Raw genomic sequence first — 13,441 nt, forward strand, 5'->3', positions numbered from 1 at the left:
CTGGGCTCCCCACAGATGCAGTGTAGATATACTCTGAGGAACACTGTAGGTTGAGGTGATACCAGAACAAAAAGTAATGAATCACCTCAGAATTCCCAACACTAGGGAAAAACGCTGAATTATCCTCAAAGCATTTTTTATAGACAAAAGTAGAAGTCCCGCAGCTCCTCCAAGTCAGGCAGTACAAGTAACAAACTCATTTCTTTCCTCTAGGAAAGAATGGGGAAACACAAGGCTGAAAGTATCTTTAGCCTTCATCTGAAACAAAACTGCCTACATGCGATACAACTGGGCCTTACTCAGCATTAGTACACATCTATTATACCAGAGACAATGCACTAGATCCAGTTACTCCTCCATTCTCTTATCTTAGTTAGGAGTCATATTTGCAAACTGCATGTAGCTCAACAGTACTACAGCAGCAGCTGTAGAAGATTTTGAGATGTATTGTATGACTTTCCAACGAAGAGAAAAAGCAGTTCACCAGCTGGCTTCTGAGTTATAGCTTGATAGAGTCAAAAAAGCTGAAAAGTGACAGCTTTTAGTTTGTTGAAAGCTGTCAAATATCTTCCATTTGACAGCTTTCAACAAACTATTACAGCCTTGTACAATGTATATTCAAACACCTTGTGCACGTACATTAAGGCGGTCATTATTTACAGGCAAACAGCAGGGTAGATTTGCATCTAACTAATCAGAGATGTAAGCTTTCAGAAGCACAGGGCTTACTTCATCAGATGATTGTCCTAGTTTTCCCCTAACATCTCTGCCTTATTCAGTGCCCAGGACAGAAAATAGTCAGAAAGTGAGGAAGTTCTTCAGAATGTTCGTTTCTATCTTTTGATGAGACACCTCTACCTTATTTACTTCAGGCTGTTGAAAGCCTTCAGTAGATAAAGCACCCATTGCTAGATGATCTTTCTGGGGTGTTTGTTACTACTAAGCAAGTACAGTAAAAGCTCTGTTATCCGGCATCCATGGGGAATGCGGGGTGCCGGTTAATCAAATATGCCGGTTACCTGAGAGTTAACTGGCAGCCCAGTGGGTTGGAGGCCTCTTTGCCTATTCAGGCCACTGTCCCTCCCACTGTGTCCAGTGCGCCAGGGCTTTCACTCCCTGGCATCAGTGTGCTGGGGGACAGGGAGGGAAGCCCCACGCAGGCTGCTCTGCCCCAGGCCGTGGTCCACAAGGAAGAAGTTGGAATCGGCTTGCGGCAGCAAAACCGTAAGTGCCACGGTGGGATTTCCCATTTCGGTTTGTCATGTCGATTAGTAGGTGGTACGTAAGGTACCAAAGGTTGAGAACCACTGCCATAAACAACAGATCTATGAGAAGCGCATGGCAAGATGCCGGATGGCTATCAGAATTTTTCCAGATACATGAAGGAAGATTTGTATTGCCGTCTATGGCAAGTGCCATAGTTAATAGAGCATTCTGGATGGTAAAGTGCCGGATAACACAGCTTTTACTGTACCACTCAGAAATTTTAATAAAATGTATCTCTACACCTACAACGTCATTCAGAGCACATTCCCATCCTTGCTTTCTACCAAAGGAAATAGCCAGCTTGCCTGAGGTCCCGAAGTGACAAAGGTAGGATTAAAACTCAGTACCTCCTGACTCCCACCTCAGCCAATTCTTCCAGAACACACTGCTTTCTTGCCAGAATTATTAGGCACTCAGAGCCCCCCCAGTGACTTCTATTCAGCACTTTTACAAATCAGGTTACAACTGGACTCAAACCAAACACTCACAAAAGCAAGAAATACAAAAAAAGAAATCAAACTTTTGGCAGGTGGCCTAAGTGATTTACCCAGTATCACACAACACGGCTATGGCAGAAGCAAGAATAAAACTGAGTTTTCCTGTCTGGCACTCACTGCTGTAAGCACAAAGCTACCCTTTCTTTTTCTGTAGTCCCTTGCCTTACTATGCCTCGACAGAATTCAGTGTTTGTTAGATAAAAATTAAGTTAGGCAATTATATACAAAATATTTACACTTGACATGTTTTTAAGAGAGAAAAAGGATAAAAAACAAATCCTATTCTGTAAAAGCACCAGCTATCCTACCATGATGCCTCACCAGTGGGGTGAGGTCTGGTGCATCTTGAGCTACAAGATAACTGGCAGCAGTAGAAGAAAGTTAATTCAGTTATTTCAGTAGCAGAATGAACACTGCAGACATGCTATGTCTGGGCAAATGGTCACCTTATTTATTGCACACTATTCAAAGCCTACAATAGATAAAGCATTCATTGCTAGATGATCTTTATAGCTCTGGTAGAGCCCAGCCTGGCATTTTCTCTGCCTCTCTCTAAGGAAATGGAAGGCTCTATCACTATTCCTTCCCTACAAAATCTCTTCTCCTGCCTCTCCCCCCACCCCAACAGACAGTACACTGGTTTTCAAGAATATTGTCAGCTGCTGTTGAAATAGTCCAGAATTTGTTAGTATGGTACCAAATTACTACCGACAACACAAGCAACAGAAAGGAAATGGCCATTTTAAAAGGTTATGCCTCAGCCAAACCTTACTGGAATTTCATGGGGAAAAAATTTCTCTGACCCAGGGCTCTCTCACTGTTCCTTTTAAAAAAGTCTGCTGCAACCAACTGCAGTGCTAAGGAGCTTCTTAGGGGAAAAAAAAGTGTCTTCTGTAAAGAAAACTGTTAGGAATTCTAAATACAAAGGTCAGTATTAACTCTCATAATAGCAGGGTCAGTGTAACTGACTCATAAGCAGTGCCATTATAGACAGGGATCTAAGCAAATGACACAAAACATCTTTACATGTTATAGAGAACAACAGTAATCCAGAGCAAATTTCAATCTCAAGTGGAAGCTAGCCCATCACATGCATATGTTTGGCATCAGTACTGAAGTATGGGCAGGGGGGGATCAGAGTCAAGGCAGTAAGTATTTGGGCCTGGATTGTTGCTTCCCCACAGCCCCCCCATTTCTGGTAAACAAAGTAAAAAACTGTTTGCTTTATCAGTCCCAAATGTGCCTGTAATATACAGAGTGGGTGTTTACCTTGTTATGAGCAACAACTTTGAGAGCAAAGGTTGCCAGATACAGAGAATTCATGACAAAACTTAGTTGATTACGAGATTCTTCTAAGAAGTCTTCTAAGCCATCATACCAGAGTCTTTTAACGTCTGACCACACCATTCCTGTAGGAGAAAGAAGTGGTGGGAAGGAGATGAAAGAGAGCGAGAGAAGATGTTACTACATTACGTTGTACACACTTTCTTTTACTGGTAGTAGCAGAATCTGCCGACTGGTTTTTCACAAAATGAGAAGGACTACCTGATTTCAAAGTATTTTAGTGACAAGAAAAGAGGGATTTGTACAATAATTGTTAAACAGGATTGAGTTTGTTTAAATATAAAAGTTCAACAACTAGAGAGCTGCAAAATACCTAACTGCCTCAAGATTACTGGTACTTCCCTAAAAAAAAAAATCTTTATTAAATGCATCTAATTTAAACAATATTTCAGGACCAAAATATAGCTGCCTTTCTAAAAGTCAGCTTTTCCCCAAAAAGTAATTATCCACACATTTCCAGAATAACGTGACATATTTCTGGGACTGCATTAGAAAATGTGCCAGGAAAAAAGCAGCTTCAAAACTGTTTAAGTAAGGTTAGTGATTCAATAGAAATTTTCCATACATAATCAAAAAACAGGGAGCTCCGAATTTACAAAAGTTAAAAAAGTTTCATTTAGAACCACAAACTCACAAATGAATATAGGGCTTTTCAGATGGCTATTTTTTCCCTACTAAAGATGTGCTGTTAAAATCTACCCATTGTTTACTACTACCCACTATAAAGAAAATTTCAGCCAGACTGCATTTTATTAGCTAAATATGCATATTAGAACTGGAAAATCCGTAAACCTGAAAAGACATTTTTCTGAAATATTGCTGATTATCTGTGGATCTTAAGTGTACAATTATTTAATGTTCTTTTGAGTATTTGGACAATTCAGATGCTTGCTACCATATTAAAAATAAGGAGAAAAGCAGTATTTACATTTCTGGCAACTAACATTTGTTGGATTTGGCCTACCTTGCAGGATTTTGCAAGTTCTCAATAAATGAGGTCCAGCAAAAGCAAACATAAATAATCTAGGAGAGAGTCTGCATGACCTTCCTTGTTGCACAGTAAATTCTGTTCAAATGTTGCAAGATTAAAGCCAGACCAAAAAAACACATGCTGTCCACAGTTTTCGTAGAAGACTCTTATGTAAGTTTTCATTCTTCCTAGTTTCGGGTCTTGCCCTAACTCTTCAATGTGTAACTGAACTGACCTAGGACTTTATACAAAAAGTATTTAAGGTAAAAAGCAGCCTTAGAACTGCAGCATCAATTATTTGTCTGGAAAAATCTATCCAGGGACACAGGTTGTTGTTCTCAGTCACTTATTTCAAATGGTGAGGTAACACTATTCCTCATTTTGAAAGATGAATCTAGCTCTATGCAAAACTCACTTTAACTTGAGTCTTAAAGTCAATACAGAATTTTGGCTATTTTATACTATTGATTCAGTGAAGATTACTGACCATCTCAAAGTTTAAAGTTAGATAAGATTAAGTTAGTTAATGATTAGAAGAAATCAGCACTGTTCCTTTTCTCCTAGTTAATTTCGGTATTTTTTGAAAATCACATATGCACACTACCAAGTTATACACGCAATTAAATGTATTGCTTTGCATCACTCAATGACCAAATTGCAAGAAAAAATGTAAGTAATGCACTTATATAATTTTAATATAAATATTAAGATGCAATAATCCTAATAAAATAGGTAAGAGTTATGAGTCTTGGTGCCACATCAGTCACTTACAACCTTACCACAAGTATGCAAATCCCTTTTCAACCCTTCATAAAACCTATGCTTATGCTAGATTTCCAAATGCATTTAAATTCTTGGAAAAGACAGTTTATTTTAAATATAATCAACTATGTAAAGTATGTTAGAATAGTTTCTACTCCCTAGAACTAGGAACAGGGAATTACTAACTTGTTCATTCTGGAAGGAAGAATGATCCTTATTAACATCTACCCTTATATAAGCTCTGGTACTTATGTACACCACAGTACTTTTTTAGTACAGGTGCAGTTTTAGAAATTTTAATGAAATATTGAGTATTTTTAGTTATCCAGTTACTCAAAAGAATCACTGTAAAAGGATTTTTGCTTAAAGCAACAGCATCTAAGCAAAAATATAAAACTTTTACAACTCTTTATTTTAAAAACTTCCTACAAATGAGTATACAGATCGTGCGCATCAGTCTATATTCCTTTTACATATTATCTTTTGAGAATTAACCTACATTTAAGCTGCTAGACTTAACAAAGAACCTTTAAAAAGGGCTGAGAAATTCATACATCAGTCAAAGTTTACAGGGTCAAGTCTATCCAAAAGTGGTACCTGTGCTCCCTCTACTGGCTCTGCACCAACCAGAATTAGCTTGTAAATATTATTCTGTCAGATGTGCTGACATTATAGAAGACACTGGTGTATAAAAAGGAAGCACATGCAAAAGGAATATATTTAAAATACCATTAGAAACACAAAAGGAGAAAGAGTATGAAAAAGTCAGTAGGTTTTCAAATATATTAAACATAAAAGGATTTACTTGAAAGGGCTAAAAATGGTCTCTTTTAACCATTTGCCAGTTTAGTAGTGACTTTAAGTTTTACTTCATACAACATGAAAAAACAGTCAAATATTACAGAAGCAGAGGTGAAAGGTCATGTTGCTGATCACAATCTGTAATAATAAATAAGAAATTTGTTTCCAATCCATTACATCCTTCTTAACAGGGCAGGATGAAGGGCTGGAGAGGACTCATATTTAAACCCTTTGAAATGAGAGATTTTTCACCATTTTAACACTTGACCAAAAATAAATAAAAAAATTTTTGAGATCTGTCAATACAAGGGGAATGTACAGGGGGGTCCTCAGGTCTTCAGAGACCCATATACTGTAAAGTAAAAAGATAATATATTAAGACTTGATTGAATTTGATTATATACTTATTCCAAGAACCAGTAACTAGGAGAAATTGTACTGACTTGCATAAAGCACCTGAATTTTTTTAACTGAATTTGTTATTTCCAATGGCATATAATAATAATTTAGTGGTCTTTTTCTCCACCTTCTAAAGCTTTAACTAGTTGCACTGCAATTCTGATATACCCTAGCATAATTCCAAATGGAGAAGGGAGCCGAGAATATATATATTTTTATTTATTTATTTTTTTTTTTTACAGGAATATAAAAAACAAAAAACAAAGAAGCTCAAAGGGCTTGGCAGAATTTAAACAGCTGCTTATAGGTGACTGACTAAAAAAAAACCAAACCAATTACTGTCTCAGACAACTGACTAAACAGCCCACCATAAACAAAATTGCCTAGTTATGAAAGCACTGAAAACATAAAATTACTTCGGAAATACTTCTACCTATACTTTTCAATTTGACATTCAAGACAAATCATTGGCTATACCCTGCTATCTATTACAGAAAATGTAGCTATTCACAATTAGAAGTGCACATACTTTCTTTAAGTAAATATTAAAAATACTAACACTGTGAAGAACCACAGTTCCCACACTGATATCTCAATATCCCAAACCACATGTCACTTCATTTGTGGCTGAAAGAGCATTCTAGTAGGAATTCTGAAGTAGCAGCCCCAGACCCCTTTGTCCAGTTACATCCTAGTACACTTGGACATGCTAACTTTCTTTGATAACTAGAGATTGCTTTTACAGCAGATCATATTCTGTCTCTGAAAGTGTGTTGTTCCTATCACGGTTTATCTTCAAACTAGCTAACAGGCACCAGTCACTGAGTGGAACTCTGATATCCTATAGGAGCAGTACAAACATTGCCGGATCAGTCAGAACCTTTTGTTTACACTTTTTATCCATCTGTTACTTACCAATAAGCCATATTATCAGAAGATAATCTATTCTCTCAAGTGCTGGCCCCATTGTGTTCTTCTTATCTTCATTATAGACAAGTGAGTACAAGTTAAGCAACAACAGGAACGTGAAATATGAAGCTCCATGAATAATAAACTTCATAAAAGGAGTGTGAATTATTTGACCTACTCGTGATTTTGGAGCTAACAAGTAACAGAGGGACAGCACTGGCCAAAAAAAGCCAACTGTCAAAACAGTCAAAATCTTCTTACAAGTGTGTTTGCGTCGGTAGCCTGCCATCTGTCCAAACCATACAGTATTGAGAAACTGCTGACAGTTAGACTGGGCAACAAACTGTAAAGAAAACAAGCAGTCAGGTCTCTCAATACCAATTTAAGAAGTCATTATTAAAATTAATATGCAACCTATAATGAGGGAGTTGTGGATCATGTAATCCTATTTTCCACCAAGTAAAAATAATTCATATGAAAAATATATTTTAAACATGTTAATGTTTTAAGAACTTAAAAATACTAAAGAAACAAGAAACAAATACTAAAGAGATAATCAAGCATGCATTACATTCACCTCCTTCCAGCATCTTTGAGCATAGAACAGCATTAGTCTTTTTATGGTTAACAATGAGATTTCTTGATGTGTCACAATTAACAGTAAGATTAAGAATATATTTTTGAAATCATTAAATTAAGCTGTTATCTAGGTCAAAAAGCCATGCCACGCTCCCATGCTTTTTATTTGCTCCAGGACTGATTTGCTGAAAAGCTGTTTCCCCCAAAGTTCACCAACACCAGTATTTTATGCATTGCATCACACTTACCAGGAACAGGAACTGAGGTTACAATGCCTCACAGGATCAGGACCAAAGTAGACAAATAATCCTATACAAATCAGATCCTCTTTTTAATCATTATGGCTATAGTGCAGCAAAGCATTTGAGCACAGGATTAACTTTAAGAGACCCAGTGCTTTGCTGAACAAACCACAGGTTTTACCAGATTTTAATCTAAATTTGTACTATGATGGTGAGAGGCTTAGGAACTCTTTGTACATACCATCTGGAATTTAATATAAAATGAACAAACAATGCCTTCTTTTTAGTACCACAATATTTCTGAGATCACCTCATTAAAAAGTTCTTACCTCAACAAAACTACCGACAATAAAATATTTTGCATAAAACTTTCCCCATATCATTCTAAAAAAACCATTCCCATTTCATCTAACCATAGTAGTAAGAAAGCTGTGATGATGAACAGAAGCACCTGGGAAATATTTTTGTGCATTTGCTTAACACATACCAAAAATAGATACCATGTCTCTAGGCCTGGAAAATTCACTCAGTCTATCAAGTTTCTTTTTGAACACCCTACATTTTATACAACCTCAAAATCTTTTAAATAGGGGCCTGAATTCAGTTTTTAAAAAAGGGTTCAGATTACTTAGAAATTAACTTACATTGTACAATAACTTTCATATCTGGTTGTCAAATGTCCTTGGGATAGAAGCCTCCAGATCTATGATCTCGAACCACATTATCTTCTACATAGTCAGCACTGGCTCAAAGCTTCCAGATTTTTCTAGACTCTCTATATTGGTGTTGTTTTGCTAGACTTGGCCATTTTCAAGGGGCTTAGGACATGTTCAGAAGGGCAACTAAAACAGAAGGCCAAAAAGCCCGTTTCCAATTAACCAAAGAGTGAACTTTGTGCACATTACAACTAGGGGCGCTAAAGCAAAGAAAACAATTACCATGATCAGCGAAAAAAGTAAAGAGATCAAATTACACAGAGCAAAATGCTTAAGATTATACAAGAAAATCTTAACAGATCATTCAAACACAGTATATTATAGCTTTTGCTTAAGAATGTGAGTAATGATTGATGTAATGAAATGTATTAAATCCAACTGTTCTGGAAGAGACATTTATTTTGAGTGCCTTAAGTTTTAAAGCCAAAGCTGCCCTATCAGCAAAGACCATAAAATAAAGTAAAAAGAAAACAGGATCATGGCAAGTACCATTACAAACTGGTTAAAGGAGATAAGAAATCTTCCCTCCAAAAAACTAATTTTGACAAGGATGTAAATTCCACCCTTCAAGGCCATAAAAACTAGTTCAGTCCTGTTCCCAGACTCCCTATGCCTGAAGAAGGGTGAATATGCCCAAAAGCTTGCTAAGAACTTTTTTCCAACTACTCAGTTGGTCTAATAAAAGATATGACACCTACTCAAAAAACACTGCCTGCCTCAGTGAAGCAAAGAAATTTAAACAAACCAAATCAGGAAATGAGCATTAGAGTAAGCTATGTACAGATATATGGGGTATAGACAGGAAGGGAAAGCCTAAAATGACTTGCTGACAGTTACAGGGGTGTAGGTTGTCTAAGGACATAGGCAGACAAGGTTCCTTGGGTGAATCTGATATCTTTTATTTGACCAACCCAAATAGTTGGAAAATAATTATTAAGCAATTATTTTCATTCCAACCAGGAAGAGCACATACCAACTGCTGAAACTTCCTTAGCCTGACGAAGGGTTTTTGAACCCAAAAGCTTGCTTAATAATTATTTTCCAACTATTTGGGTTGGTCAAATAAAAGATATCAGATTCACCCAAGGAACCTTGCTGACAGTTTGGGTGCTATCTTCCTCCTTTCTAAGTATCCAAGGCATTATAGATTAGCATCTAAATTGCACTGTTCTGGATACCCAGATAAAAAGTGGGACAAGTGTTTATTCATGGGGGTACAAACAATATAATGTACAGCTGTATACTTGCCTCTGCCTCAGAGCACTCATAATCCAGATAGTAGTGGTCAAAAAGAAAAATCAAGATTTGTTGTGGAAGGTAGAGCCTAACAGCTCTACACTTCCCTTAGAGGCCCTCTTGAATTTATAAGGTGTTGAATGAGCATTTAAGGCTAGTTAGCTACCAAAGACTTAACAGTTATAAACACTGATTCACACAGACCATTGTAATGCTTCCCTAAGAACTTCACACATCAAACCAGGTCAATCCAAACAACTGGTCATGTTTTGGACCCGATCTTCAAACCAGGTATTAAGAACATCACAACCCAGCTAGCATCACGGAAAAAAGTAACTGCCTCGTGAGTAGCTGTCAGGTCTCCTAGATTCCAAGCAGCAAAATAGACCCATTATCTTGATTCACCTCTCAAGAGTTATGTACCTCCTCATATTCCTAAAAATGCTTAAGTTCAGCTGTGCCTCATTATATAAGAAAAGGGCAAGGACCTAGCGATTTATAACCACTGTATTATGATTATAACCAACACAGCATTAGCCTTCAGTGGTCCTTTCTTCTACAGTGCCAATACAGATCACCTTGATTCTCTGACAACATGCACCATACAGAAAGAAAGGGATGGAAACTCAACCAAGTGATGACTAAAGGATGAAACACACAGGTGACCACTAGGCACTTATTATTCAGTATCATTTTTTTTTCTTACCTGCAGCTTGCAGAGTCCTGAACTTGCCAGTCAGAAGTCAACTACAAGCTCATCTAAAGAAAATATCCTAGACTAATTGTATGTGGAACCAGGCCTGGACATAGTATAAAAACAGCTTCAGTAGCACTGCTGAATAATTCATTCTCATCCCCTTTGCAACCCGTGTCATTGTCAGCCATGAAATACTTTGTCCCAAAGACAAGCAGTCAGACCTAAAAGCATGGTTTTAAAATTAAGTCCTTCCTGGATGAATGCGCCCAAAGGGTAGAGATGGAAAGAACATTTATTGATGAGTTCTACAGGATTTAATAAAATCTTTGTTATTCTGGAACAGAATGTCCATACAATTATACCAACACAGCTGTAGCAGAATAATTAATGGAGACAAGTCTGGGTCAGACAACAAAATCCCATAAAAATGGAAGTTGGATAAAGGAGGTCAGGTACCCAAGCTACGTACGTGACAAAACAAACACTAAAATGGGGATAATTATCAAATTTAGTGTAGGCCATAAGACATGCTAGGAGCAGTACGACTTAAAAGTCTGAAAGTGTAAAGTTCTGTGGAAAACAGAGTGCATCAGAATATCTGAGATCCATTTAAGAACATCCTGGGATAGATAGAATCAGGACTAACTGCCATAACAGATTAAAAAAGCACATAGGACGGTATGACAAAGCCTAAAACAGCAGGTGAGTAGGGGATGGCATAAACAAACAAGTTCACTGAACAGTGAATTGTACAAGTATGGCGCATCAAACCTCACTTATTGTAAAGCAGGGTTTTTGGTTGTAGCTGTGTTGGTCTAAAGACAGGCAGGCAAGGTTCTTTGGGTAGATGCGATATCTTTTATTAGACCAACTGAGTAGTTGGAACAAAGTTCTTTGCAAGCTTTTGGGCACAACCACCTTCTTCAGGCATAGGGAGACTCCGCAGTTGTGTGACAGGAGGTCAGTGAGAATGTGAAAAACATGTTTGCTGTGTTCGAGCATGATTGATCATGAGGACAGTGCAACCAAAGCCTGGTACATTAGACATCAAAATGTATGGAGAAAATATGTAATCATAAAGATCATTAAATCAGAAAATTGTAAGACATCAAACCCATATCACTGCATAAATGCTTGCAATGTATAAAAAGAGTAAATAGAAATGCATGTTGGAGTTGTGTTTAAACCTGCACCATTCGTGCTGCTGCCTAGTCTGATCACCTGGCTGACAGTCTGAATGAAGGCTGTGCTAATTGTAAGTTTTTACTCACTGAATGGTTGCTGTATATTTATTTGAATTGAACCCTGTTGTAGTAGGACCTAATAGGTCCTTGGAGACAGCAACGCTTGGTAGCCTAGTGATAGCCTTCTGCAAACTGATGCAGTAAATATGGTACAAGAAGTACTGGTGAAATATCTGGTATTTTGCTTTTATTACCAGACCATAGTATTACATTTTCTATTAACACTCAGTCCCTTGTCACAGTTCTTATAATTTCTATAGGCAGACTAAAACTTAAATGAATCTCTAGTAAAATCCAGTATAAAAAAGGCTGTGCGTCAGATTAATATGCAGCAGAGCGCGAGAGAAAGACTTACCTCCTTTTGATTATACTTGATGGCAAGCTTTAAGCGACTCAAATTCATCCTCTCTTCTAACAATCCTCGTTTATCTATATGCTCATCACTAGATGTGTGGTTTAGAATAACTTCAAGCTCACGTGAGTTTCGTGCCTGGGCAAGCAAGTCTTTAGCAAAGGTTTTGCACTGCTGGGCTAACTCCTCATAATCATTTCTAGAAAACATGGTAGCAGAAAACATTAATTAATACACTTAAAACTTTAATTAATACATGAATTCAATCTATCAGGTGGGAAACCTTAAAATAGACTTTAAAATAGGTTGTACAAGTCTGATCTACCAAATAAGGGATTGCAAGCACTTTCAAAAACTGAAGACACAATCATAGAAAATTAAGGTTGGAAGGGAACTCAGGGGGTTATCTAATCCAACCCCCTGCTCAAAGCAGGACCATCCCCAACTACATCATCCCAGCCAAAGTTTTGTCTTAGCCAGGTCTTAAAAACTTCCGAGGTTGGAGATTCCACTTCTCTGGGTAACCTGTTCCAGTGTATTACTACTACCCTATTAGTGAGAAAATGTTTCCTAATAGGTAACCTAAACTTCCCTTACTGCAACTTGAGACCATTACTCCTTGTTCTGTCATCTGTCACCACTGACAACAGTTTAGCTCCATCCTCTTTTGAACCCCCCTTCAGGTAGTTGAAGGCTGCTATTAAATCCTCTCTCAGTCTCCTCTTCTCCAAACTAAATAAGACCAGTTCCTTCAGTCTTTCCTCATAAGTCATGTGCCCCAGCCTCTGAACCATTTTTGTTGTCCTTCACTGGACCCCCTCCAATTTGTCCACATCCTTTCTGTAGAGCGGACACCAAAAGTGAACACAGTACTCCAGATGTGGCCTCACCAGTGCTGAATAGAGGGGAATAATTACTTCCCTTGACCTGCTGGCAACACACCTACCGATGCAGCCCAGTATGCCATTAGCCTTCTTGGCAACTATGGAACACTGCTGGCTCATATTTACTTTATTGTCCACTGTAACTCTCAGATCCTTTTCTGCAGAGCTGCTGCCCAGCCAGTCAGCCCCCAACCTATACTGGTGCGTGGGATTGTTCCATCCTGAGTGCAGGACTTTGCACTTGTCCTTGTTAAACTGCATGAGATTTCTTTTGGCCCAATCCTCCAATTTGTCTAGGTCTCACTGAATCCTAGCCCCAGCCTCCAGCATCTCTTACTCCCCTCCCACTCCACTTCACACCAGCTGCCAACTAGACATCAAGCCATTGATTACTACCCTCTTAGCCCAATGTTCCAGACAGTTTTCTATCCACCTTACACTCCATTCATCCAACCCATACTTCCTTAGTTTGCTTGTGAGAATGCTGTGGGAGATTATCAAAAGTCTTGTTAGAAATCAAGGTATACCACATCCACTGGTCTC

At 38.0% G+C, this 13,441-nt stretch overlaps 1 protein-coding gene across 3 annotated transcripts in view; it reads right to left on the reverse strand.

Annotated features, from left to right (window-relative positions):
• The window catches only part of TRPC1 (transient receptor potential cation channel subfamily C member 1), a 49,605-nt gene that overhangs the window by 19,012 nt on the left and 17,152 nt on the right, over window positions 1-13,441 (reverse strand). For all 3 annotated transcript variants that reach the window (XM_025208469.1, XM_025208471.1, XM_025208470.1), the window contains 3 exons: window positions 12,018-12,213; window positions 6,955-7,291; window positions 3,033-3,172 (listed from right to left, as the gene is read on the reverse strand). In XM_025208469.1, the coding sequence (XP_025064254.1) occupies window positions 3,033-3,172; window positions 6,955-7,291; window positions 12,018-12,213 (673 nt within the window). The remainder of the gene's footprint in view (window positions 1-3,032; window positions 3,173-6,954; window positions 7,292-12,017; window positions 12,214-13,441) is intronic.

The sequence above is a fragment of the Alligator sinensis genome, unplaced genomic scaffold (assembly GCF_000455745.1).
Source record: "Alligator sinensis unplaced genomic scaffold, ASM45574v1 scaffold846_1, whole genome shotgun sequence".
Taxonomy (NCBI): domain Eukaryota; kingdom Metazoa; phylum Chordata; order Crocodylia; family Alligatoridae; genus Alligator; species Alligator sinensis.